The 23654-nt window shown below is 42.2% G+C and overlaps 1 protein-coding gene across 1 annotated transcript in view; it reads right to left on the bottom strand.

Moving 5' to 3' along the window:
- Positions 1-9722: 9722 nt before the first annotated feature.
- TPH2 (tryptophan hydroxylase 2) overlaps positions 9723-23654 on the bottom strand; it is an 83611-nt gene continuing 69679 nt past the window's right edge. The window contains exons 10-11 of the mRNA XM_050935565.1: positions 10161-10294; positions 9723-10067 (exon numbers count right to left, since the gene is read on the bottom strand). Coding sequence (XP_050791522.1) covers positions 9893-10067; positions 10161-10294 — 309 coding nt within the window. The 3' untranslated portion in view covers positions 9723-9892. The remainder of the gene's footprint in view (positions 10068-10160; positions 10295-23654) is intronic.

Here is a 23654-nt window from a genome sequence, read left to right as displayed (position 1 = left end):
TTTTTTTGCAGTTTGAAATGTATGAGTTATTAAAAAAAAATCTGTTGCATTTTGAAAGCATGTGACTGTGTTATCCATGTCACATTTCGTTCACCTGAACCATCCACTTCAGGCCAAATTCCAGGTGGCTATCAGGACCTATTTTCAGTTGTAGCATTAAATCTCAGCAGCTGGCCAAGATGTGAATATTTTATTTGAGGATATCATGTTTTGTGGAGGATATTTTATGTTAAATGAATTTAGTGGTTGTGAAAGGCTCTAGACTGACAACACTGAATTTGTATTTTTATTTCTTTTATCCACACATCAGCTACAGACTGAGGCAGTGCAAGCTTCCCAGAGTACTTCAACCCAGAGGGTCTTTATCTAGGGATGGGAAAGTAGTTTAGTCTCCATGCAGGTTTAATTTACAGGAGGCTGCCAATAAGGATGCCTATTCTATCTATGGAACCTTCACCATGGTTATGACAAGTAGAGACACACCTTATTAATTACTGTTTGGAAGCATTACCAAAATGCTATCTGTGTCCCCTGGCTCGTGTATTTTAAGCTACAGTGGAGAATCTGTTACTATCAACCAATCCCTCATTGAGAAGGAGGGAATATGCCTCTGGACTATTTCCAGAAATGAAGTATTCAGGGTTATGGATAAGAGCCACTTTAAAACAAAACTAGGATCATTTCCCTTGATGGGGTCTAGGTCCAAGCTGGTAAGTACTAGAAAAACAGGTTGAGGCAGGCAGTGCTTACCTCCCTGGAGATACTGTTGAAGCAAAGAAACTATTGGGCAATATTGTAAAGGATTTCCACTGAGTTAACAGGGAATCCGCTATATGTTTAAAAAGATATAGCCCGTGTCTTCACTGCTAAAAAAAGGTGGGTTTTTTACCTGGAGGTAACTAACATGTGTGAGCTATCCTGAAGTGAAAACATGATACTTTAGCTTGACCGTGAGGTAGCTAGGTGGGGCAGTATTATACCCCAACCTGGGACTGACCTTGCCTAGCTGATCTCACAGTAAAATTAAAGTGCCTTGTCTTCACCGTGGTTTTACTTCAGGATAGTTCATGCACATGAGTTATCCAGAAGAAAACATATACCCCAGTTTTCAGGAATCTAAAAGGGTGTCATAAGGAGGAGGGAGAAAACTTGTTCATCTTAGCCTCTAAGGATAGAACAAGAAGCAATGGGCTTAAACTGCAGCAAGGGAGGTTTAAGTTGGACATTAGGAAGAAGTTCCTAACTGTCAGGATGGTTAAACACTGGAGTAAACTGCCTAGGGAGGTTGTGGAATCTCTTGCTCTGGAGATATTTAAGAGTTAGTTAGATAAATGGCTATCAGGGATGGTCTAGACAGTATTTGGTCTTGCCATGAGGGCAGGGGACTGGACTCGAGACTTCTCGAGGTCCCTTCCAGCCCTGCAATCTATGAATCTATGAATGAACCTTTTTATGCAGTGAAGACAAGGTCATAGCCTCTTGTCCAGGCCAGGAAGACTCCAGGAAAGACAGTTGTGAGTGGGGTCGGGGGAGGAGCTGACTTTTTAAGAGAATATGAATTGATTCAGTTCTTGTCAGGCACTTAGGCTATATTCTCTTAGCAAATGGCTTGTAGTGAAATAAAGCATAGATTTCAGTGTGATCAACCATGCATTTAATGCTTATGGGTTATTGTTTTTATCAGTCTTTAAATTAACCTTGATTATAAAAAGAGAACTGCTGGTTGTCTGGAGAATTCAGACAGTCTTCTGCCTCCGATGAGAAGTAACAAAAAGGTATCCACCCACCCCTCCATGAACACACAGGGTCCTGTCAGGACACATGTTCTGTGATAGTGCACTCAAATCATGGGATCCTCCCATCAGAAGGTGGGGTAGCAAAAAGCCAGTTACCTGGGGTGATCAGAGACCAAAAGAAGAGACAGTGGTATAGCCAGACTTTTAAAGTTCCACAGTAGTGTCTAATCTGGATTATGCGTTTTTATCTATCATATATGAACATTACTGCAGCTGGATTAAACTCACAACCTCACCATATATAAGCCATACTGCCACCAGAAGGTAACAGCTTTTGAGAACTGTTGAGCTGGACTGAATTTGAACTAGCAACCTAGAGGTGAAAGCGTCACCTCATTTTCAGTTCTTTGAGGCAGCCAGTCCGCTCAGACCATGTGAAACTTTTTTGCAAATCCACTGTAGAAGAGAAGCTTCCCAATGAAGATTCAGACAAACTGGAATCTTTGTACTCTTCCCCATCCTCCCCCACTGTAGGTGAGGCAACAAAAAGATTCATAACAGGCAATAAATATTAGGGAAACAACAATTCAGTTTCACAAAGAAATCTGAGGTTTCAAAATTTCTTTTTGTTCCAGTGCAGAACCAAGATGAGACCTTTTGAAATTATTTTGGAAAAAACATGATAAGAGCAACCAACTGCACAATAGCCTGTGAGAAACCCAGGTTCCAGTCTCTGCTCCATACTCATCTGGGATGTGAGACCCAGGTACAACCCCCTGCTCTGCCTGATATGGAGTAGGGACTTGGTCTCCCACATCCCTGATGAGTACCCTAACTATGAGGTTATGGGCTATTCTGGTCTCTCTCTCTCTCCCTCCCTCCCTCCACCCCCATCCTGGACCTGATAAAATCATCCTGACAAAAATTTCATTGAAACAATTACCTTTCTGCAAAACATCCATCCTGAATAGAGGAAATGAAACAACAAACTATGTCTTTGTTTGTTAATGAAGCTTTGTATTTGCTGCAGTGTCTCAGATTGCTGTTTTTCATGTTAGATTCTGCATCCTGGTAAATGCTGAAATGCTTTACGTTCATTAAGATTAGGCCCATTTACTCTGTGCAAGCAAAGCAAGTACATATATCTCAGATACATAAAGCATCAGTCTGGAATTACACAGCAAATAAATGAGTCTAAGCCAGAAGTCCAGATTCCAGATCACTAAAGCTTAAAAACACCTTCGATAAATGAGACCTATTTTAAATGAAACATTTGTGTAATTTGACGACTGTCAATAATTCCCTCATTATGCCAAACGAGCTTGCCATCCATGAAGATGGATGGATGGCTGATCTTAATTTGCTGATAAAAACTGCAGAGAAATTTCTGCTAAGATGAAACTGATTCTTAAAAACACAGTGGTCCACTTTCTAACATGTCCTTCCTTGAGTCCTGGAGTCTGACTGGCTAAGGCCCCTAGACAATATTTTCCTCTAACCCTATCAAAATGCAGCTTTACAATATGAGAACAGTGAGCAATTGTCTCTCTAAATTACCATGATCCCCTCAGTCTATTATATTTAATTTATTTTTAATCATGGTGTATAATAGAAATAAAATCATTGGATTAAGCATGTATCTAGCAGTGGGAGCCCATTATCCTTTGACAATGTTCTGTTTCATTGACATTATATCTTCATCATAGCAGTTTCTTTTCCATCATTAGTCCTAAAATGGTTATTGGATTTCAAGAGTTTCTCCCTAATCCATAATAATATTTACTTGTTAACTGTACAAAACAAAACAGATGTGCTGCTATTGTTATACTGCTGCAGAAGCCTTCTTTCAAGCTATTCAGAACAGTTGAGAATAAATCCAGACAATATAAATATTAAGTGCTTCTCTGCAAGATTCTATAACAAGAAAGAAACCTCAGTACCTTTGTGAATGTTGCTTATGTGTTTCTCACAATGGCTTAATGTTACCTAAATGAGCAGTGATGATTCCTTTGTTCGATTACCTGACTCCTGAACCAAGTGGAATCTGTGACTCCCGTTCTAGTGATTTTCAGACCCATCAAAGGAAGATCGGGTAAGGTACATTTTCTCTGCAAAGCACTGAAAGAGGTTATCAGACTCCACTTGAAAGAGGAGGAGGAGATGAGTCAGAAAAACTTCTGTGCAGGATCACGAGCAACTCTCCAGTGATAAATGCCTGGCTGCATGGAGTCAGCACTAACATGAGTAAATAAAGAACTCCTTCAGCATATTGATTCCCTAGGGATAAGCCAACAGCTTCTGCTTTGCACCAATGGCAGTCGCAGTTAAATCTAATACTGGATTCTTCCTCACCATGTAGAATGAAGCAGGGATAGTTCAGAGGAGAGAGAAGGTCTATTAGTTATCTTACAGATCTCTTCAAGGAGATGGCAGCCTTCTCCATGATAATCATTATCCCTACAGATTACCTCCTCTTAAGGATGAGTTATTGATGTTAGGTAAGGGCTGGGGTAGGGACATGCACATCCTAAAGATAAATGCCTGGCTGCGCAGATGGTGTCCTCGGCCAAAGAATGCTGTTCCAGAAAGGAGTGCTGCTGGGAAGAGATGGGGTCCACCTGACCAAGGAGGGGAAGAGTATCTTCACACACTGAGTCTCCAAACTAGCAAGGAGGCCTTTAACTAGGGGACAGGTGACAAAAGCCAACAGGTAAGTATTAAAAGGTAACCTTAGAGTGCGAGATATTGGTGGGAGAGGAAATGGAAAATTACAGTAGAATCATAGGAGAAGCAAGAGGGAAAACCGAGGGGGGAGGGAATTTGCTCAACATCTTAGATGTCTATTCACAAATGCAAGGAATATGGGGAATAAATGGGAAGAACTGGAAGTTTTAGTATACAAGCTACATTATGACTTAATTGGCTTTACAAATTTGGTGGGATAAATCTCATGACTGAAATATTGGTAGAGAGGGGTATAGCTTGTTCAGAAAGGACAGGCAGGGAAAAAAGGGAGAGGTGTTTCATTATATATCAAGAATATATAAACTTGTTCTGAGGTTCAGAAGAAGGTGAAAGGCAGACTAGTTGAAAGTCTCTGAGTAAAGACAAAAGGGGTGGAGGAAACAGGGGTAACCTTATGTTATGTGCCTACTATAGACCACCAAATCAGGATAAAGAGGTGGATAAGGCCGTTCTAAAACAAAACAACAGAAATATCCAAAACCCAAGACTTGGTAGTAATGAAGGACTTTAACTACCCAGACATTTGTCAGAAAAGTAATATGGTAAAACACAGAATCTCCAGTAAGTTGTTGGAATGTGTTGGGGACAAGTTCTTGTTTCAGAAGATGGAGGAAGAAACTGTGGAGCAACCATTTTATACTTGATTCTGACCAACAGGAAGGAATTGGTTGCGAATCTGAGAGTTGAAGGCAATTTGGGAAAGAGAGATCATGAAATTATAGCTTTCATGATTCTAAGGAAATGAAGGAGTGAGAGCAGCAGAATAAAGACAATGGATTTCAAGAAACAGATTTTAACAAACTCAGAGAACAGTTAGGTAGGACTCCACGGGAAGATAATCTATGGAACAAGGAGTTCAGGAGAGCTGTCAGTTTTTCAAAGAGACAGCATTAAAGCAAACAGCAGCAAACTATCCTGATATGAAGGACAGTTAGGAAGAATAGTAAGAGGCCAATATGGCTCCATCAGGAGCTCTTTAATGACCTGAAAAACAAAGGGAATCCTAAAAAAAGTGGAAATATGGACAAATTGCTAAGGATAAATTCCAAGAATAGCACAAGCACATAGGGACAAAATCAGAAAGGCCAAGGGACACAAAAGTTAATAATAAGAGGTTCTAGAAATATATTAGGAGCAGAGAAAGACAAAAGAAAGTATAGTTAGAAGGGAAGCAGAGTTAATAACAAATGGCATCAGAAAGCCTGTGGTATTTAATACCTATTCTGCTTCAGGCTTCACTAAAAAGGTTAATTGTGTCCCGATGCTTAACACAGTTAATATTAACAACAAAGGGGAAGGGACACAAGCCAAAATAGGGAAAGATCAGATTAAAGAATATTTAGATAAGTTATATGTATTCAAGTCATCAGGGCCTGAAGAAATTCACCCTAGAGTACTTGGGAACTAGCTGAAGCAATCTCAGAACCATTAATAATTATCTTTGAGAACTCATGGAGGATGAATAAGGTCCCAGAGGACTTGAGAAGGGCAAACAGAGCACCTGTCTATAAAAAGGATAACAAAGAGGACCCAGGGAATTTTAGACCAATCAGCCTAACTTCAATCCCTGGAAAGAGTCTGGAAAAAATTATGTAACAATCTAGTTGTGAGCACTTCAAGAATAACAGGGTAATAAGTAATAATCAACATGGATTTGTCAAGAACAAATAATGCCAAACCAACCTAATTTCCTTCTTTGACAAGATTACTGACCCAGTAGATCGGGGGAGCAGTAGACAAGATATATCTTGATTTTAGTAAGGCTTTGGACACAGTTCCACATTTCATTCTCATGAGCAAACTAGGGAAATATTGTCCATCTGAAATTATTATAAGATGGGTATATATCTGGTTGAAAGACCATACTCAAGGGTAGTTACCAATGGTTTGTTGTCAAAGTGGTAAAATGTATTTAGTGGGGTCCCACAGGGGTCTGTCACTATTCAATATTTTCATTGATGACTTGGATAATGGAGTGGAGAGCATGCTTATAAAATGGGCAGATGATACCAAGCTGGGAGGGGTTGCAAACTCTCTAGGGGACAGGATTAGAATTCAAAACGATCTTGATAAACAGAAGAATTGGTCTATAACAATCAAGATGAAATTCAGTAAAAACAAGTGCAAAGTACTACACTGAGGAAGGGAAAAATCAAATGCACAAACACAAAATAGGAAATAACTGGCTAGGCGGTAATACTCCTGCGACACTGATCCAGTGAGGGTTAAGCAACCAACCAGCAGGTTGAGTGACCTAAAAGCAACCCTTAAGGACATAGAAGAATATTGAAATGATAAACAGGGCCATTCCTTGTAGATAGTTATCAAAGCCATGTTAAATAGATTAGAATCCTTAATATGTAGGTCTGCATTGTTAGAGGATCAAAAGTAGATACGAATTATATGTTTGTTTTTACCTATATATTGTTAGATGTTTAACAATGTGATCTAATTCTGTTCCTGTCTTTAATGATTCATTAGGTATCCTATTGATTCAGAGGTCAAAAGGGGATATTGCCATTTAAATGGGACTTGTGGTGTAATGATAATATGTCTTCATTTCTCTTTGAAATCTGTAACTCCACATAGTAAAACTACCTGTGAACTGTTTGAATGGCTAATTGCCTTATGCTAATGAATACAAACTAGTTACTGATGTATGCCTAGGAAACACACATTATCTTCCAAGCAACAATGTACATTACCTATTCCTCATCCAAGAAAGGCCTGCTGTGATCATTTGCTGTCAAGAGGCTTATCCGCTGAACTTCAGCTATACGGAAAGTTTGGGGCCTGATCCTTTCTACCTCAGATCTGCTTAGTCTTTGACAGGGAAAGTCTAAGCCTACAAGACTGAAGTCTCCAGGTCTACTCAGGATTAATTCAGCAATTCTCATGAAAGAATTTGAACAAACACTGCACATGGACTGCCTATTGGATTATAACCCTTTAAATCGATCCCAGAAGGATTTTTACAAATCAGCAGCCTCACCATCTCTGCTATGAAACTGACCTACGGACTTTATTCAGATCTGTATGTATATTGATCTTTTAACCATAGCAACTCTTTCTGTTTTATTTTTATTACTAAATCTTAGATTTAATTAATAAGGATTGGCTCTAAGCATATATTTGGGTGAGAGATGAAATATTCGTTGACCTGGTGGGCAATGTGTCTAGTCTCTTGAGATTGGTAGAACTTTATATGTGGTGAATAAGGTTGTTAGCAACCTGACTATACTAGACTTGGCTGATTGGGTGGGAACCAAAGGCTGGATTGCTTAAAGGGGACTGTATTTTGGCTTCTTGGTTACCAGTCAGAGCTGGCTCCAGGCACCAGCCCAGCAATCAGCTGCTTGGGGTGGCCAACAATGAGGGGTGGTACGTCCGGGTCTTCAGCGGCAATTCGGCAGCAGGTCCCTCACTCCCTCTCTGAGCGAAGGGCCAGCTGCCAAATTGCCGCCCAAGACTGAAGCAGCGGCGGTAGAGCTACAGATGGCGATCGCGGCTTTTTTTTTCTTTTTTTTTTTCGCTGCTTGGGGCGGCAAAAACCCTGGAGCTGGCCCTGTAACCAGTAAGGGATTACAGAAGATGTATAGTTACTGTCTTGATGAAATCTAATTATAGAATAAACCACCAGTTTGGGGGATTGTTTGATCTATTCTTTGCAGTTTGCCCTGAATTAGCATTCTCAGTGTAGCCCCTCCAGAAACCATCGTCACAACTCCTGAAAAGGACCTGGAGTTGTAGTGAACCACAAATTGAATGAAAGCTAACAATGTGATGCAGTTGCAAAAAGGCCAATATTCTGTGGTATATTAAACAAGAGTGTTGTATGCAAGACATAGGAGGTAATTGTCCCACTCTACTCAGCACTGGTGAGGCCTCAGCTACTGTATTGTGTCCAGTTTTGGGTGGAGTGTTTTAAGAAGGATGGGTATAAACTGCAGAAAATCCAAAGGAGAGCAACAAAAATTATAAAGGGTTTAGAAAACCTGATTTCTGAGGAAAGGTAAAAAAAAATCTGTATGTTTCGTCTTGAGAAAAGACGACTGAGGTGGGAATCTGATAATATTAAAATATGTTAAGGGCTGTTATAAAGAGGACAATGATCAATTTCAGCTGAAGGCAGGAGAAGTAGTACTTGGCTTAACCTGCAGCAAGAGACATGTAGGCTAGCTATTAGGAAAATTTTCTCATTATAAAGCTAGTTAAGAATTGGAATAGTCTTCCAAGGCAGGTTGTGGAATCTCCGTCATTGAGGCTTTTAAGAACAGGTTAGAGAAATACCTGGTCTAGGTATATTTGGTCCTGCCTCAGCACAGGGGACTGAACTTGATGACCTTTCAAGGTCCCTTCCAGCCTTACATTTTTATGATTCTGTGTTATCAAGTGGCACTCATTTTATGTTGAAATTGCTAGCAACATTTAGAGCATCTGCATAGATATTTCAGCTGAGAGAGTGGTTTCAATACATGTCTAAAATAGCTTTGCAGATGCTCAAAATGTTCCTAGTAATTTCAACATAAAATGAGTGCCACTTGATAACAGAGAATCATAGAAATATGAAATCCCTCTGAAAATATTTCTGAATAGGGGAATACGGAAGGCACATAATAATCATAGAAGGTTTTACATTGACACCTAACTACATGGAGTAATATCACGATCCTCACTATTATTTCCACTTTTCAAGGGAAGGATTTTTGGAATTATGTCACAGGTCAGTTGGTATTTCTGTGGCCTCCACAAGTAGCAGCAGGTGTTACGTAAAAATATCCTCCTATTTGAATTGTCAAAAGTTGTGAATTGTTTGCAATTATTCTGCTAATACAACTCAAAAGACCTTTTAACAACAATGTGTGTCCTTCCCTCCCTTCTCAGTATTATATAAATTCTGTTGTTCAGTCACAGGAGACACTCAACTACAGAGGCATAAAAGGAAAAGTTGTCCTCACCAGTAGAGAGAGAGAGAAATATGGATCCATTCAAGGGAAAAATAAAACTTGGAAAATGTTTTTTTCCCAGAGTCTAACACGGACAATAGGTTGTAAAGAACGAATCTGTATGTTTAGAATCCTAATGAAATCACGAGCCATTTCTTATATGTTGCTTTTAAGTGAACAGTCTCTTTAAGTAAACAAAATCATTGCCAGGTAAGCTTTTAATAGTATATTTGTACATGACATTCTCTTATGGAATTGCTGGTTATATGCCACCACATTTCTTGCTGAGTTTGCAAGTTAGCATCGCCTTGTTTCGTCTGCAAGTTACAATTAGAGCTACACAATCATGCAAGTCACTGACCAAGCTGCGGAGGGAAGATGGATGGCTCTGAAACTGGAGCACATGATGTTGCTAGCATAGCCATAGAAGCAGCAGTGGACAGCAAAGCTGCAGTGACACAGACATCAAATACCCAAATATCTGTTCATTTTGCTTAAAGCATCACACACCGTATTCAGATCACTCCGAAGATCCTGGACAACATTTTCTATACTTCTGGTGTCTTTCAGAATTTCAATGCTTTGCGTGTATGGGTTGAAATACACTGAAAAGGGACGATTGATTGATTTTGCAAAGTCCCTGAAAGAAAAAGAAAATTAACACCTATTTCTGCCACATCCAGAGAAGGGAAAATAAGATTTCGTTTTTAAGAGTCAAGGGAAATAAATTTACCTCATTTTTTCTTTGGCTTCTTCAAAACTTTCCGAAACAAAGTAAGCTTCCTGAAAAGTGGTGATAAGGCATTCTTGCAAGCAAGTAGTCTTTGGATCAAATGTTCTCACACTGGCCTTGTCAGACAAAGCATGCTGCAAAATACACCACACAATCTGTTAAACTGTGTTATGAGACCCCTGAATGCCTAAGCAGTGTTTTCTGTATACACTCAGCTTTTATATCACTGTTATTGTACACTTCCAGTCAATAGATAAGCTCTCATGTTTTACACACAATGGATATTCCATCTATTAGCTACTGTCTTTTTTTCCACTCAGTGTTATTACTTTAAATAACCAAGGGCAGTTCTGATATGTATCTACCCCATAGGTATAGAAATGACAATCTTCAGCTGGAAGAGGAGAAAGTAATAAAATATGTATTCCAGAAAAATAACCTATACAACTACACTCATCTATATTCCAAAAATCTCTCTTAAATGGCAGAATTGATAATTACATCTGCAGGTAAATAGAGTCTGACTAAATCATTCACATAATCTGTGCCATCCATTTTCAGGCCATATGTGCATGCAATTTTCATTACAATGAGTTTAGGACTGGAGCTATATATCTGAAGTCCATTACATAATGTTCAGTTAGTGTGTACTGATGAAATACATTACCTTTCTACCATGTACACTTGAGCAATAATGCACCAAATAAATATTGCATGGAAACAAGAAGAAACAGGCATATTTATGTACCAAACAGACATTAGAAAGACAAGGAAAACAAGTGTGATTACCTGGAGAATAGCTATTAGAGCAGTGTTCTTCCTCACATGATTGGCATGCATCCACTAGGAACAAAGACTCTGGATTTCAATGCTGAGAACTAGCTATTGCAAAATTTTGAGGCAGCTCACCTTCCACTCCTTCACTTTTTATTTACAACACCTCTGCTAGCTCCTGTATCTGTCTTATACCTTAAAGGACAAGTATATTTATTTTTGGTGCTCTGCATTGAGGTACCAGAACTGAAGGCAAATGCATTTGTTTTCAGAAGTGCAAGTCCTTGATTTATCTATCTGCACTGAAAGGTGTTGTACATAAACCTTAGATAGATAAATTACACACAGGGAACAGGCCTACTGAGTACAAAGGTTCCTCTTATTTATTGTTTTTTGTTTTTTTTTTAAGAGACTCTTCAGAGTAGCACAACACTAAGCACATGCTAATTCAATTATTCAGGTAGAATATGTTCATGTATATTTATGGATAGCCATAAATTTAAATACAACATAAACCTATAAAAAGGACCATGTTGACCTAACTGGTCTGCCTTAGCCAGCACCCATTTTAAAGAATATCTGCATTCCAATACCACTTGACATTCCTTGAATAGTCTGAACCCTTCCTGCACCTGGCAAGCCATGTCTCCCTTGCAGAGCCCTTTGGATACCCTCTACCTTTAAAGTGGCATTAGCAATTGTACCAGCAGGTTTGTCACATTTTCTTTTGGACCCTGGTGTCACAATTGTCTAAGGATACGTCTTCACTACCGGCCGGATCAGCGGGCAGCAATCGATCCCGCGGGGACTGATTTATTGTATCTAGTCTAGACGCAATAAATCGATCCCTGAGCACTCTCCCGTTGACTCCTGTACTCCAGCTCGGCAGCAGTTGACTCACCGTGGTGAAGACTCCACGGTAAGTCGATCTAAGTACATTGACTTCAGCTACATTATTCACGTAGCTGAAGTTGCATAACTGTGAGGCGGAGCCAGAGCTGAGGTGAACTGGGGGGCTGCCCGTGCCACAGCAGGTAAGCTGGGGGGGGGGGCCACAGGGGAACCGCTCCCTGCCCCAGCTCACCTCCACTCCGCCTCCCTGGGCCTGAGCGCGAAGCTGCCGCTTTCTTCTCAGCCCTCCCAGGCTTCCCACGCAAATAGCTGATTCGCAGGAAGTGGGGGGGCTGTGAGCTCGGCCTGACCCGGTGCTCCAGGCACTGCGCGCCAGGGACGGCCCAGCTCCAGCTGAGCAGCGCGGTTGTAGTGTCACCAGCCACCTCCAGGCAGCACAGTAAGGTGGCAGCGAGTAGGGGGGGCTGGATAGGGGGCAGGGAAGTTCGGGGGGGGGTGGATAGGATTCAGGGCGGTCAGAGGGAAAGGAACAGGGGGGTTGAATGGGGGCAAGGCGGGGCCTGTCAGGAAGGAGGGGGAGGGTGGATGGGATGGCGGGGGGCAGTAAGGGGCAGGGGTTCCAGGGCCAGTCAGGGGACAGGGAGAAGGGGTGGTTGGATGGGGCAGGGGTCCCATGAAGAATGAGAGGAGAGGTTGGATGGGGTGGCAAGGGACAGGGAAAGGGGGTGGATGGGGCAGGAGTCCCAGGGGACGGGTTAAGATTTTGGCAGCTCATCACTAGCCAGGGAGGTGGGAGGCTGAGGAAGCGAGCAGGCAGGCAGGCAGTGTGGGGGGGTGAATATGCGAGCCACGGAGGGGGCAGCTGAGAAGGCGAGCGGGGGGGGGCAGGTGAGTCGGGGGAGTGGGAGTCTGAGGAGGTGAGTGGGCAGGCAGTGGTGGGGGAGGTCAGGTGAGCCGGTGGCAGGGGAGAGGGGGCTGAGGAGGTGAGCAGGGGGGCAGGTGAACCAGCAGCAGGGGAGGGGGGGTGGAGGTGAGAAAGGGAGGGGGTCGGTGGCTGAGGAGACGAGCTACGAGTCAGTGGCTGACCTGTTCTACTGATCTAGTCTGGCTCCTATCCCCTTTCCAAGGGTTGCAGCTGTCTAGAGGTGCTGCCTTCCACAGGCCTGGTCTACACTACGCATTTAAACCGATTTTAGCAGCGTTAAACTGATTTAACGCTGTACCCGTCCACACTACGAGGCCCTTCATATCGATATAAAGGGCTCTTTAAATCGGTTTCTGTACTCCTCCCCAACGAGAGGAGTAGTGCTAAAATCGGTATTACCATATCAGATTAGGGATAGTGTGGCTACAAATCGACAGTATTGGTCTCTGGGTGGTATCTCATAGTGCACCACTCTGACCGCTCTGGACAGCAATCTGAACTCGGATGCAGTGGCCAGGTAAACAGGAAAAGCCCTGCGAAATTTTGAATTACATTTCTTGTTTGCCCAGCATGGAGCTCTGATCAGCACGGGTGGCAATGCAGTCCCAAATCCAAAAGGAGCTCCAGCATGGACTGTACGGGAGATACTGGATCTGATCGCTGTATGGGAAAACAAATCTGTTCTATCAGAGCTCCGTTACAGAAGACTAAATGCCAAAGCATTTGAAAAAAAATCTACAGGCTACACAGTGCTGCGTGACAAGCGTAACAGGAAGCCAGAGACTCAAATGGACACTCATGGAGGGAGGGAGTACTGAGGACTCCAGCTATCCCACAGTCCCCAGCAGTCTCCGAAAAGTATTTGCATTCTTGGCTGAGCTCCCAGTGCCTGTAGGTTCAAACACATTGTCCAGCGTGGTTCAGGGAATAGCTCGTCAATGTACCCCCTCCCCCTCACCATGTGAAAGAAAAGGGAAAAAAATAGTTTCTTGACTTTTTTTAATGTCACCCTATGTCTACTGAATGCTGCTGGTAGACGCGATGCTGCAGCACTGAAGAGCAGTATCCGCTCCTCTTCCCTCCCCGGTGGCAGACGGTGCAGCAGCACAGGAGCCAGCCAACAGAGCTGTAAACAGGGGAGTTTCAGTGGGAGTTTCCAGGGGGAGGTTGCAGGGGAGACTAAGATAGAGGAACCAACAAGCAAGTAAAGGGATAGGGTGGTGGTCTGGTGCCTGCTGGAGGCTTGTGTTGGGTTGACTACCAGGCATCAGGTGGGAAGGCCATGACTGATACTGAGGCAGCAGTGAAAGACACAATGAGGATGACTGGATGTGGAAGCTGCGGCATGTACATGATCCTGGAGGGGGCGCCTGAAAAGAGCTTTGTCTGCATGAAGTGCCACCTGATAGAGCTGATGGAAGAGAAGATCCGAGGACTGGAGGTGCAGGTGCAAACTCTGGTTGAGTTCAGAAGGGGATTTGAGCAGACGATGGAGCACAGACACGAGGGGGCTGAAGGGATAAGCTCAGATGTGCAGATGGAAGCAGGACCAAAGAATTCAGAGAGACTGCTGGGAGAGGAAAGTGGACAGTGGAAGCATGTGACTAAGAGAACCAGGCAGAGGAAAAGACGGGCCAGTGAAGGAGAAATAGAACTCAGGAACAGGTTTGCAGAGTTGGAAAATGAAGGGGCACAGCAAGTGGTCGCTGAAGGAGAGAGGGCAAGGAAAAAGAGAAGAGCTGATAGTCCTGCAAGAGGAGGGGAGGAGTCAATGGAGGCAACACCAAATATAAACCCCAGGAGGATTGCAAGGGGGAATAGGAATCGAGAGGACTTGCAGCCGGTGGGTGCGGGAGATAGACTGGAGAAGCGCATTGTCACCAGGAAAAGGCAGGTCTACGTGACTGGGGACTCCTTACTGAGAAGAATAGACAGGCCTGTGACTAGAGCTGATCGGGAGAACAGAAGGGTGTGCTGTATGCCGGGTGCTAAGATACAGGATGTGGACCTGAGGCTGAAAAGGATACTAGCAGGAGCGGGGAAGAATCCGTTGATTGTCCTTCATGTGGGAACGAATGATACGGCTAAATACTCTCTGGAATGTATCAAGGGAGATTATGCCAGACTAGGGAAGACGCTTAAGGAAATTGAGGCTCAGGTGATCTTCAGTGGGATTCTGCTGGTTCCTAGAGAAGGGCAACAAAGGTGTGACAAGATTATGGCGATCAACAGATGGCTCAGGCAGTGGTGCTATAAGGAGGGCTTTGGGATATACGGCCATTGGGAACCATTTACGGACAGAAGACTGTTCTCTCGGGATGGACTTCACCTGAGCAAGGAGAGAAATAGACTTCTAGGATGGAGGCTCGCCGACCTGATTAAGAGAGCTTTAAACTAGAAATTTGCGGGAGTTGGTTGGGAGATGTTCGGGAGATCTCCACGCCAGAATTTAACCTTGAGAGGGAAGTAAACAAAGTAAGAGGGGATACAGCCGTGGACAGAAGAATTGGCATAAGGAGGAAGGGTAGTGTAGATAACAGATTAACAGGTGATGGTGGTGGTAGAATGTCCATGCCTAACAGGGTACAGAATGTGAGTGAAGCCAAACGACAAAAATTAAGATGTCTGTACACTAATGCGAGGAGCCTAGGGAACGAAATGGAGGAACTAGAGCTACTGGTACAGGAAGTGAAACCAGATATTATAGGGATAACAGAAACATGGTGGAATAGTAGTCGTGACTGGAGTACAGGTATTGAAGGCTATGTGCTGTTTAGGAAAGATAGAAATAAAGGCAAAGGTGGTGGAGTAGCATTGTACATCAATGAGGAGGTTAACTGTAAAGAAATAAGAAGTGATGGAATCGACAAGACAGAGTCTGTCTGGGCAAATATCACACTGGGAAAGAAAGCTACTAGAGCCTCCCCTGAGATAGTGCTTGGGATGTGCTACAGACCACCGGGATCTGATTTGGATATGGATAGAGACCTCTTTAATGTTTTTAAGGAAGTAAACACTAATGGGAAATGTGTGATCATGGGAGACTTCAACTTCCCAGATATAGACTGGAGTACAAGTGCTAGCAAGAATAGTAGGGATCAGATTTTTCTGGATGTGATAGCTGATGGATTCCTACACCAAGTAGTTGAAGAACCGACAAGAGGGGATGCCATTTTAGATTTGGTTTGGTGAGCAGTGAGGACCTCATAGAAGAAATGGTTGTAGGGGACAACCTTGGTTCGAGTGATCATGAGCTAATTCAGTTCAAACTAGATGGAAGGATAAACAAAAATAGATCTGGGACTAGGGTTTTTGATTTCAAAAGGGCTAACTTTAAGGAATTAAGGAAATTAGTTAGGGAAGTGGATTGGACTGAAGAACCTGTGGATCTAAATGCGGAAGAGACCTGGAATTACTTTAAGTCGCAGCTGCAGAAACTATCGGAAGCCTGCATCCCAAGAAAGGGGAAAAAAACCATAGGCAGGAGTTGTAGACCAAGCTGGATGAGCAAGCATCTCAGAGAGGTGATTAAGAAAAAGCAGAAGGCCTACAAGGAGTGGAAGAAGGGTGGGATTAGCAAGGAAAGCTATCTTAGTGAGGTCAGAACATGTAGGGATAAAGTGAGAAAGGCTAAAAGCCAAGTAGAGTTGAACCTTGCAAAGGGAATTAAAACCAATAGTAAAAGGTTCTATAGTCATATAAATAAGAAGAAAACAAAAGAAAGAAGAAGTGGGACTGCAAAACACTGAGGATGGAAAGGAGGTTAAGGATAATCTAGGCATGGCCCAATATGTAAATAAGTACTTTGCCTCAGTCTTTAATAAGGCTAATGGGGAGCTTAGGGGTAATGGAAAGATGACAAATGGGAATGAGGATATGGAGGTGGATACTACCACATCTGAGGTAGAAGCCATACTTGAACAGTTTAATGGGACAAAATCGGAGGGCCCGGACAATCTTCATCAGAGAATATTAAAGGAACTGGCGCATGAAATTGCAAGCCCATTAGCAATTCTCCAGTCGTACGGTACAACCCCTGAGTTTACTGATTCATTAAAAATTCTCGCTAACGTAGTTCTTATCTTTAAGAAAGGGAGAAAGAGTGATCCGAGTAACTATAGGCCTGTTAGTTTGACATCTGTAGTATGTAAGGTCTTGGAAAAAATTTTGAAGGAGAAAGTAGTTAAGGACATTGAGGTCAATGGTAATTGGGACAAATTACAACATGGTTTTACTAAAGGTAGATCGTGCCAAACCAACCTGATCTCCTTCTTTGAGAAAGTGACAGACTATTTAGACAAAGGAAATGCGGTAGACCTAATTCACCTCGATTTCAGTAAGACATTTGACACAGTTCCACATGCGGAATTATTAGTCAAATTGGAAAAGATGGAGATCAATATGAGAATTGAAAGGTGGATGAGGAACTGGTTAAAAGGGAGACTACAACTGGTCATACTGAAAGGTGAACTGTCAGGAGGTTACTAGTGGAGTTCCTCAAGGATCGGTTCTGGGACCAATCTTATTTAACCTTTTTATTACCGACCTTGGCACAAAAAGTGAGAATGTGCTAATAAAGTTCACGGATGACACAAAGCCGGGGGTATTGCTAACACAGAGAAGGACCGGGATATCATACAGGAAGATCTGGACGACCTTGTAAACTGGAGTAATAGTAATAGGATGAAATTTAATAGTGAAAAGTGCAAGATCATGCACTTAGGGATTAATAAGAACTTTAGATATAGATTGGGGATGCATCAGTTGGAAGCAACAGAGGAGTAGAAGGACCTTGGGGTATTGGTAGATCACAGGATGACTATGAGCCGCCAATGTGATATGGCCGTGAAAAAAGCTAATGCGGTTTTAGGATGCATCAGGCGAGGTATTTCCAGCAAAGATAAGGAGGTGTTAGTACCGTTATATAAGGCGCTGGTGAGACCCCACCTGGAATACTGTGTGCATTTCTGGTCTCCCATGTTTAAGAAGGATGAATTCAAACTGGAACAGGTTCAGAGGCGGGCTACTAGGATGATCCGAGGAATGGAAAACCTGTCATATGAAAGGAGACTCAAAGAGCTTGGCTTGTTTAGTCTAGCCAAAAGAAGGCTGAGGGGGGATATGCTTGCTCTTTATAAATATATCAGAGGGATTAATATTAGGGAGGGAGAGGAATTATTTAAGCTTAGTACCAATGTAGATACAAGAACGAATGGGTATAAACTGGACACTAGGAAGTTTAGACTTGAAATTAGACGAAGGTTTCTAACCATTAGAGGAGTGAAGTTCTGGAACAGCCTTCCAAGGGAAGTAGTGGGGGCAAAAGACATATCTGGCTTTAAGATTAAGCTTGATAAGTTTATGGAAGGGATGGTATGATGGGAGAGCCTAATTTTGGCAACTGATCTTTGATTATCGCCAGATAAGTATGCCCAGTGGTTGGTGATGGGATGGGATGGGATCTGAGTTACTGCAGAGAATTCTTTTCTGAGTGCTGGCTGGTGAGTCTTGCCCACATGCTCAGGGTTTAGCTGATCGCCATATTTGGGGTCAGGAGGGAATTTTCCTCCAGGGCAGATTGGCAGAGGCCCTGGAGGTTTTTCGCCTTCCCTTGCAGCGTGGGGCATGGGTCACTTGCTGGTGGATTCTCTGCAGCTTGAGGTCTTCAAATCACCATTTGAAGACTTCAATAACTCAGACATAGGTTAGGGGTTTGTTACAGAAGTGGATGGGTAGGGTTCTATGGCCTGCTTTGTGCAGGGGGTTGAACTAGATGATCACATTGGTCCCTTCTGACCCTAGAATCTATGAATCTATGCTTGATAACTGCTGAGTACCCCTGGCTGGCCTCAGGGGTGCCTGGGTAAAAATAGGAATGATTCCTGGTCATTCCCAGTAGATGGGACAGAACGGCTGGTAACTGTCTTCATCATAGCCACTGGGGGCTGAGCTCCATCAGCCCCCTCCCTGTGTAAAGAAAAGATTCTGTACTGCCTGGACTATCATAGCAGCGGGATGCTGGGCTCCTCTCCCCCACACCGCTTAATGTCCTGCCTGGACTGTCATAGCACCGGCAGGCTGCCTCCCCCTCATTTTATCTCACTAACAAGTCACTGTTTCTTATTCCTGCATTCTTTATAACTTCATGACACAAATGGTGAGGACACTGCCATGGTAGCCCAGGAAGGTTGGGGGAGGAGGGAAGCAATGAGTGGGGTTGTTGCAGGGGCACCCCCTGTGAATGGCATGCAGCTCATCATTTCTGCGGGATCTGACACGGAGCAGCTGTACTCTCTGATACACTGCTTCTCTAGTACACTTGCCCCATATTCTAGGCAGGACTGACTATTTTTAGAAACCATAAAGGAGGGATTGACTCAAGGAGTCACTCCCAGTTTTGCTTTTGCGCCCCCGGACGATCTCAGGCCAGAGGCACCCATGATTTTAGCAGACAGCACAGAAGGACAGATAACCGTCATCTCATTGCCAAACTACACTGGCAGCAGATGGTACAGAACGACTGGTAACCATCTCTGCTGTCATGCAAAAGCAAATGAATGCTGCTGTGTAGCGCTGGAGTATCGCCTCTGTCCGCAGCATCCAGTACACATACAGTGATGGTAAAAAAAGCTGAATGGGCTCCACGGTTGCCATGCTATGGCGTCTGCCAGGGCAATCCAGGGAAAAATGGTGCAAAATGATTGTCTGCCATTGCTTTCCAGGAGGAAGGAATGAGTGACTACATTTACCCAGAACCACCTGCGACAATGATTTTTGCCCCATCAGCCACTGGGCTCTCAACTCAGAATTCTAAGGGGCGGGGGAGACTGCGGGAACTATGGGATAGCTACGGAATAGCTACCCACAGTGCAACGCTCTGGAAATCGACGCTAGCCTTGGACCATGGACGCACACCACTGAATTAATGTACTTAGTGTGGCCGTGTGCACTCGACTTTATATAATCTGTTTTACAAAACCGGTTTATGTAAAATCGGAATTATCCCGTAGTATAGATGTACCCTCAGTCACACCTCATTCATTCAACAGGGCACTTGATTACAAAGTTGGGGGGAAGATCTTATTCTATTTTTAACAAAAAGACATTTTTCTTTTACCTTAATTATACTACATATTACCAAGGTTCAATACCACTGTTTCGGCAGGGAGGCGCTGGGGAAGGAGGGTTTGTTTCTGCGGGGCAGGCGGCTCTTGGGGGTGGAGTTGTTTTCACAGGGTGGGCAGTGCTGGGGAGGGGGGGCTGGGTGGTGCTCTAGGGGGGGTTCAGCCCTCAGCTCTTTTCTTTGGAGTAATGTGGCCCTCGCCACTTTACAAGTTGTGCAGGCCTTATGTAAAGACTGGGTTGTAGTCATTTAACACACATTTATCAGTTTACCAAAAACACAGCCAAAAAAACGTCCAATAGCAAGAGGAGAAACTTGAGATGGGTTATAAATGCTGTACTGTCTGTGGGCCAGAATCAGACCTTCGGCCGAGAAGAAATTATCCGCATCCTTATATTGATTTTATTGTCTTGTTATTCTGTGGGAGAACATGAGTGTGTCTGGGAAAAATATGCTCCTCAATGTTTTTCTGCTGATCTGCAAATGGGCATTTCCAAATTGTGTGCTGACATTCCCAGAACTTTTTTAAGATACCAATAGAATTTTATATGTTGTTTAAACAAATAGAAAAATGCTGTAGTGACAAGAGGTAGTAAAATGTGTACTGGGCATCCAGGTATTGTTTTAGCCATTATCTCCACCCTCAAAAAAAGAAAAAAAAAATTTTTGTAGTCGATTCCACTGCTCTTAGCTTTTAGGTTACAATCAGGGACATACTAGTTTTATCTATTCATAATCAGATGTTTTATTGTGAGCATCTTTGACTGAAAAAGGGATCATGTTACAGGACTGGAAATCTGCTTTTCCATTAGATACAGCAATGTGGCACAGTAGACTAGGTGTACAGTCCAGTGAAGTCAGTAGGAAGACTTCCACTGACCTCAGAGGTCTTTGATTCAGACCCTTAATGAAAGGGCTCAAGAACAACATTAAAAATATGTTGTCCATTCATTTAAACACATTTGATCTGCCTTTTTTAGAATCATAACTACTTCGTAGAAATGTGTGTTGACTGAATTGTGCCTTCAGTCTGATTTCTGAACCACAAATGTACATTGCGTAATAGTTTTATCTAGAGTTAACTTGACTTTATTAGGACTGAACATTTTATAACTACTTACTCTTTTGGTTCCTTTCCCACACTGGTTTTAGCTTTTAATCTTGTCTCTGCTTTGTGTCTGTGTGTGCGAGCTTTCTGTGTTTTCTGCCTAATGCATTTTTTCACTTGTAGCACACTTTTTTTCTGCATGTTGTTTTGTCTGATATTCAGACTAGTTCTAAATATGGAAAAAATCTTTGGGAAAAAAGCTGCTTTGTATCTACAGTCCTCTGATTTTTAGTTTCTCACTGCTGAAGCCATTGGCCAATTTTCTAGAGAAGAGCCATGTAATACAGAAAAAGAGATAATGAGGCTTGATTGAGCTTGAATATATTCCAAAAATATTACCCAGCAAATTCACTGTTCACAGTTGGTGTTCCCTGACACATTCCCAGCTTTTTAAATACTTATAAACAAGACCATTAAATACATATTTACTATTTAGAAATATACTTGACATCTCGATTTATTTGTATATAGGTGTGCCACAACTGAGAGGGATGTCAGCTCTGAAGCAATTTGGTGATATAACTGGGAACGAGGTCGTGGATACAATTTTCAAAAAAAAAAAAAAAACACAACACGTAAGTGACAGAGGTGACTAAGACCTATTTTCAAACATGCCTATAGGCCAGATGTACAAAGAGTATTTAGGTGCTTAAAGATACAGATAAGCACCTAGTGGGAGTATCAAAAGCACCAAAACAGGTTAGGTGCCTAACTCCCATTGATAGTGGTATTTATGTACCTAGCTCACTTAGGCACTTCTGAAAATTCCACTAGGTGTCTATCTTTAGACACCTAAATCAATTTGTAAGCACCTAGAAGATAACAGAGTTAAGAATATTGAGCATGGATTTGTCAAGAATAATGCCAAACAAATTTAATTTCCTTCTTTGAAAATGGCACTGGCCTAGAAGATGGGGGAGGCAGTAGATGTGATATATCTTGATTTTAGTAAGACCTCTGACACAGTCCCACATGACATTCTCATAAGCAAACTAGGGAAATGTGGTCTAGATGAAGTTTAAAGTGGGTTTAAAACTGGTTGAAAGACCATACTCCAAGAGTAGATATCAATGGTTTGCTGTCAAGTGGGAAGGCATATCTAGTAGAGTCCTTCAGGGTTCAATCCTGCAGCCTATACTAGTCAATATTTTCATTAATGACTTGGATAATAGAGTGCAGAGTATGCTTATAAATTTGGAGATGACACCAAGCTGGGAGAGGTTGAAAGCACTTTGGAGGACAGGATTAGAACTCAAAATGACATTGACAAACTGGAGAATTGGTTTGAAATCAACAAGATGTAATTCAATAAAGACAAGCACAAAGTACTTAATTTAGGAAGGAAAAATCAAATGCACAACAAAATGGACAATAACGGACTAGTCGGTAGAACTGCTAAAAGTGATATGGGAGTTGTAGTGGATCACAAATTGCATATGAGTCAATGTGAGGCAGTTGCAAAACAGGTTAATATCACTCTGGGATGTATTAACAGGAGTGTCCATATATATGACATGAGAGGTAATTGTCAGATTTGTCCACATCTTTCCTTAAGTGTGATGCCCAGAACTGGACCCAGTACTCCAGCTAAGGCTTCACCCGTGCCAAGCAGAGTGGGACAGTCTAGAGGACAGCAAAAAAAATTGATAAAAGATTTAGCCAACTTGATGTATACAGAAAGGTTAAAAAACTGGACATGTTTAATCTTGAGAAAAGATGACTAATAACAGTCTTCAAATACGTGAAGGAGTGTTATAAATAGTACAGTGAGCTATTGTTCTTCATGTCCAGTCGAGGTAGGACAAGTAGTAATGAGCTTAATCTGCAGCAAGAAATTTAGAAATTAGGAAAAATTTTCCTTATAAGTGTAGTTAAGCTCTGGAATAGTCTTCCAAGAGATGTTGTGGAATTCCCATCATTAGAAGTTTAAGAACACCTGTCAGGGATGGTCTACATTTACTTGGTCCTGCTTCAGTGCAGAGGTTGGACTTGATGACTTCTGAGTTCTTTCCAGTCCTACATTTTGCTGATTCTATCATTCTAAATATGTTTGCAAATCTGGCCCTTAGGCACTTTTTTGAAAATATTATCCATTTACCCTTTTCAAATAAGAGGTATCATTGCAGAGCTGTTCTCCTGCATTTCTTTTATGTAATACTTTTACAGTTTAATTATTCAAAGAAATGTTCCCCATTTTTTCCTCATATACAACATTCATTAATAAATCTAGTTAATAAAATGTTCACTGACATAACATGAAATTATGTAACCCTGGAACCAAACTGACCTACATGGTGAAATAAGAGGGCCTGATGGATCGAATCAGCTGGAAGTGATACCATTGCATAATAAGGCAAACAATAGGTGGTGTATTGATTGTACAATAATTCATGTTCTGTTAAATAAGACTTCTGAATGAGTGCCATCAAGTCACCTTACAGAGGCCAAATCCTGGTGACTTGACCCATGCTGCAAATTAATCCCCCTCTGTTATTGCTAGAGGGATATAAATATGGTTGAAGCTGATCAATAGATGTCATTTATATGCACATACATCATTTTTAGTGTTGCTTTGGAGAGGGTTGAGTTCATATTTTGAGATTACTGCTGAACAAATACTACTTACTTGGGGTCAGAGTTAAGATTGTTGTTTTGTGATGAAGTATGCATTTCTGTTTATTTGATAAGAATAATCTGTTCATTTATGGACAG

This window comes from Gopherus flavomarginatus, chromosome 1 (genome assembly GCF_025201925.1).
Source record: "Gopherus flavomarginatus isolate rGopFla2 chromosome 1, rGopFla2.mat.asm, whole genome shotgun sequence".
NCBI classification, from domain to species: domain Eukaryota; kingdom Metazoa; phylum Chordata; order Testudines; family Testudinidae; genus Gopherus; species Gopherus flavomarginatus.
The sequence above is the reverse complement of the archived record's forward strand: the minus strand, read 5'-3'. Positions and strand labels throughout refer to the sequence as shown.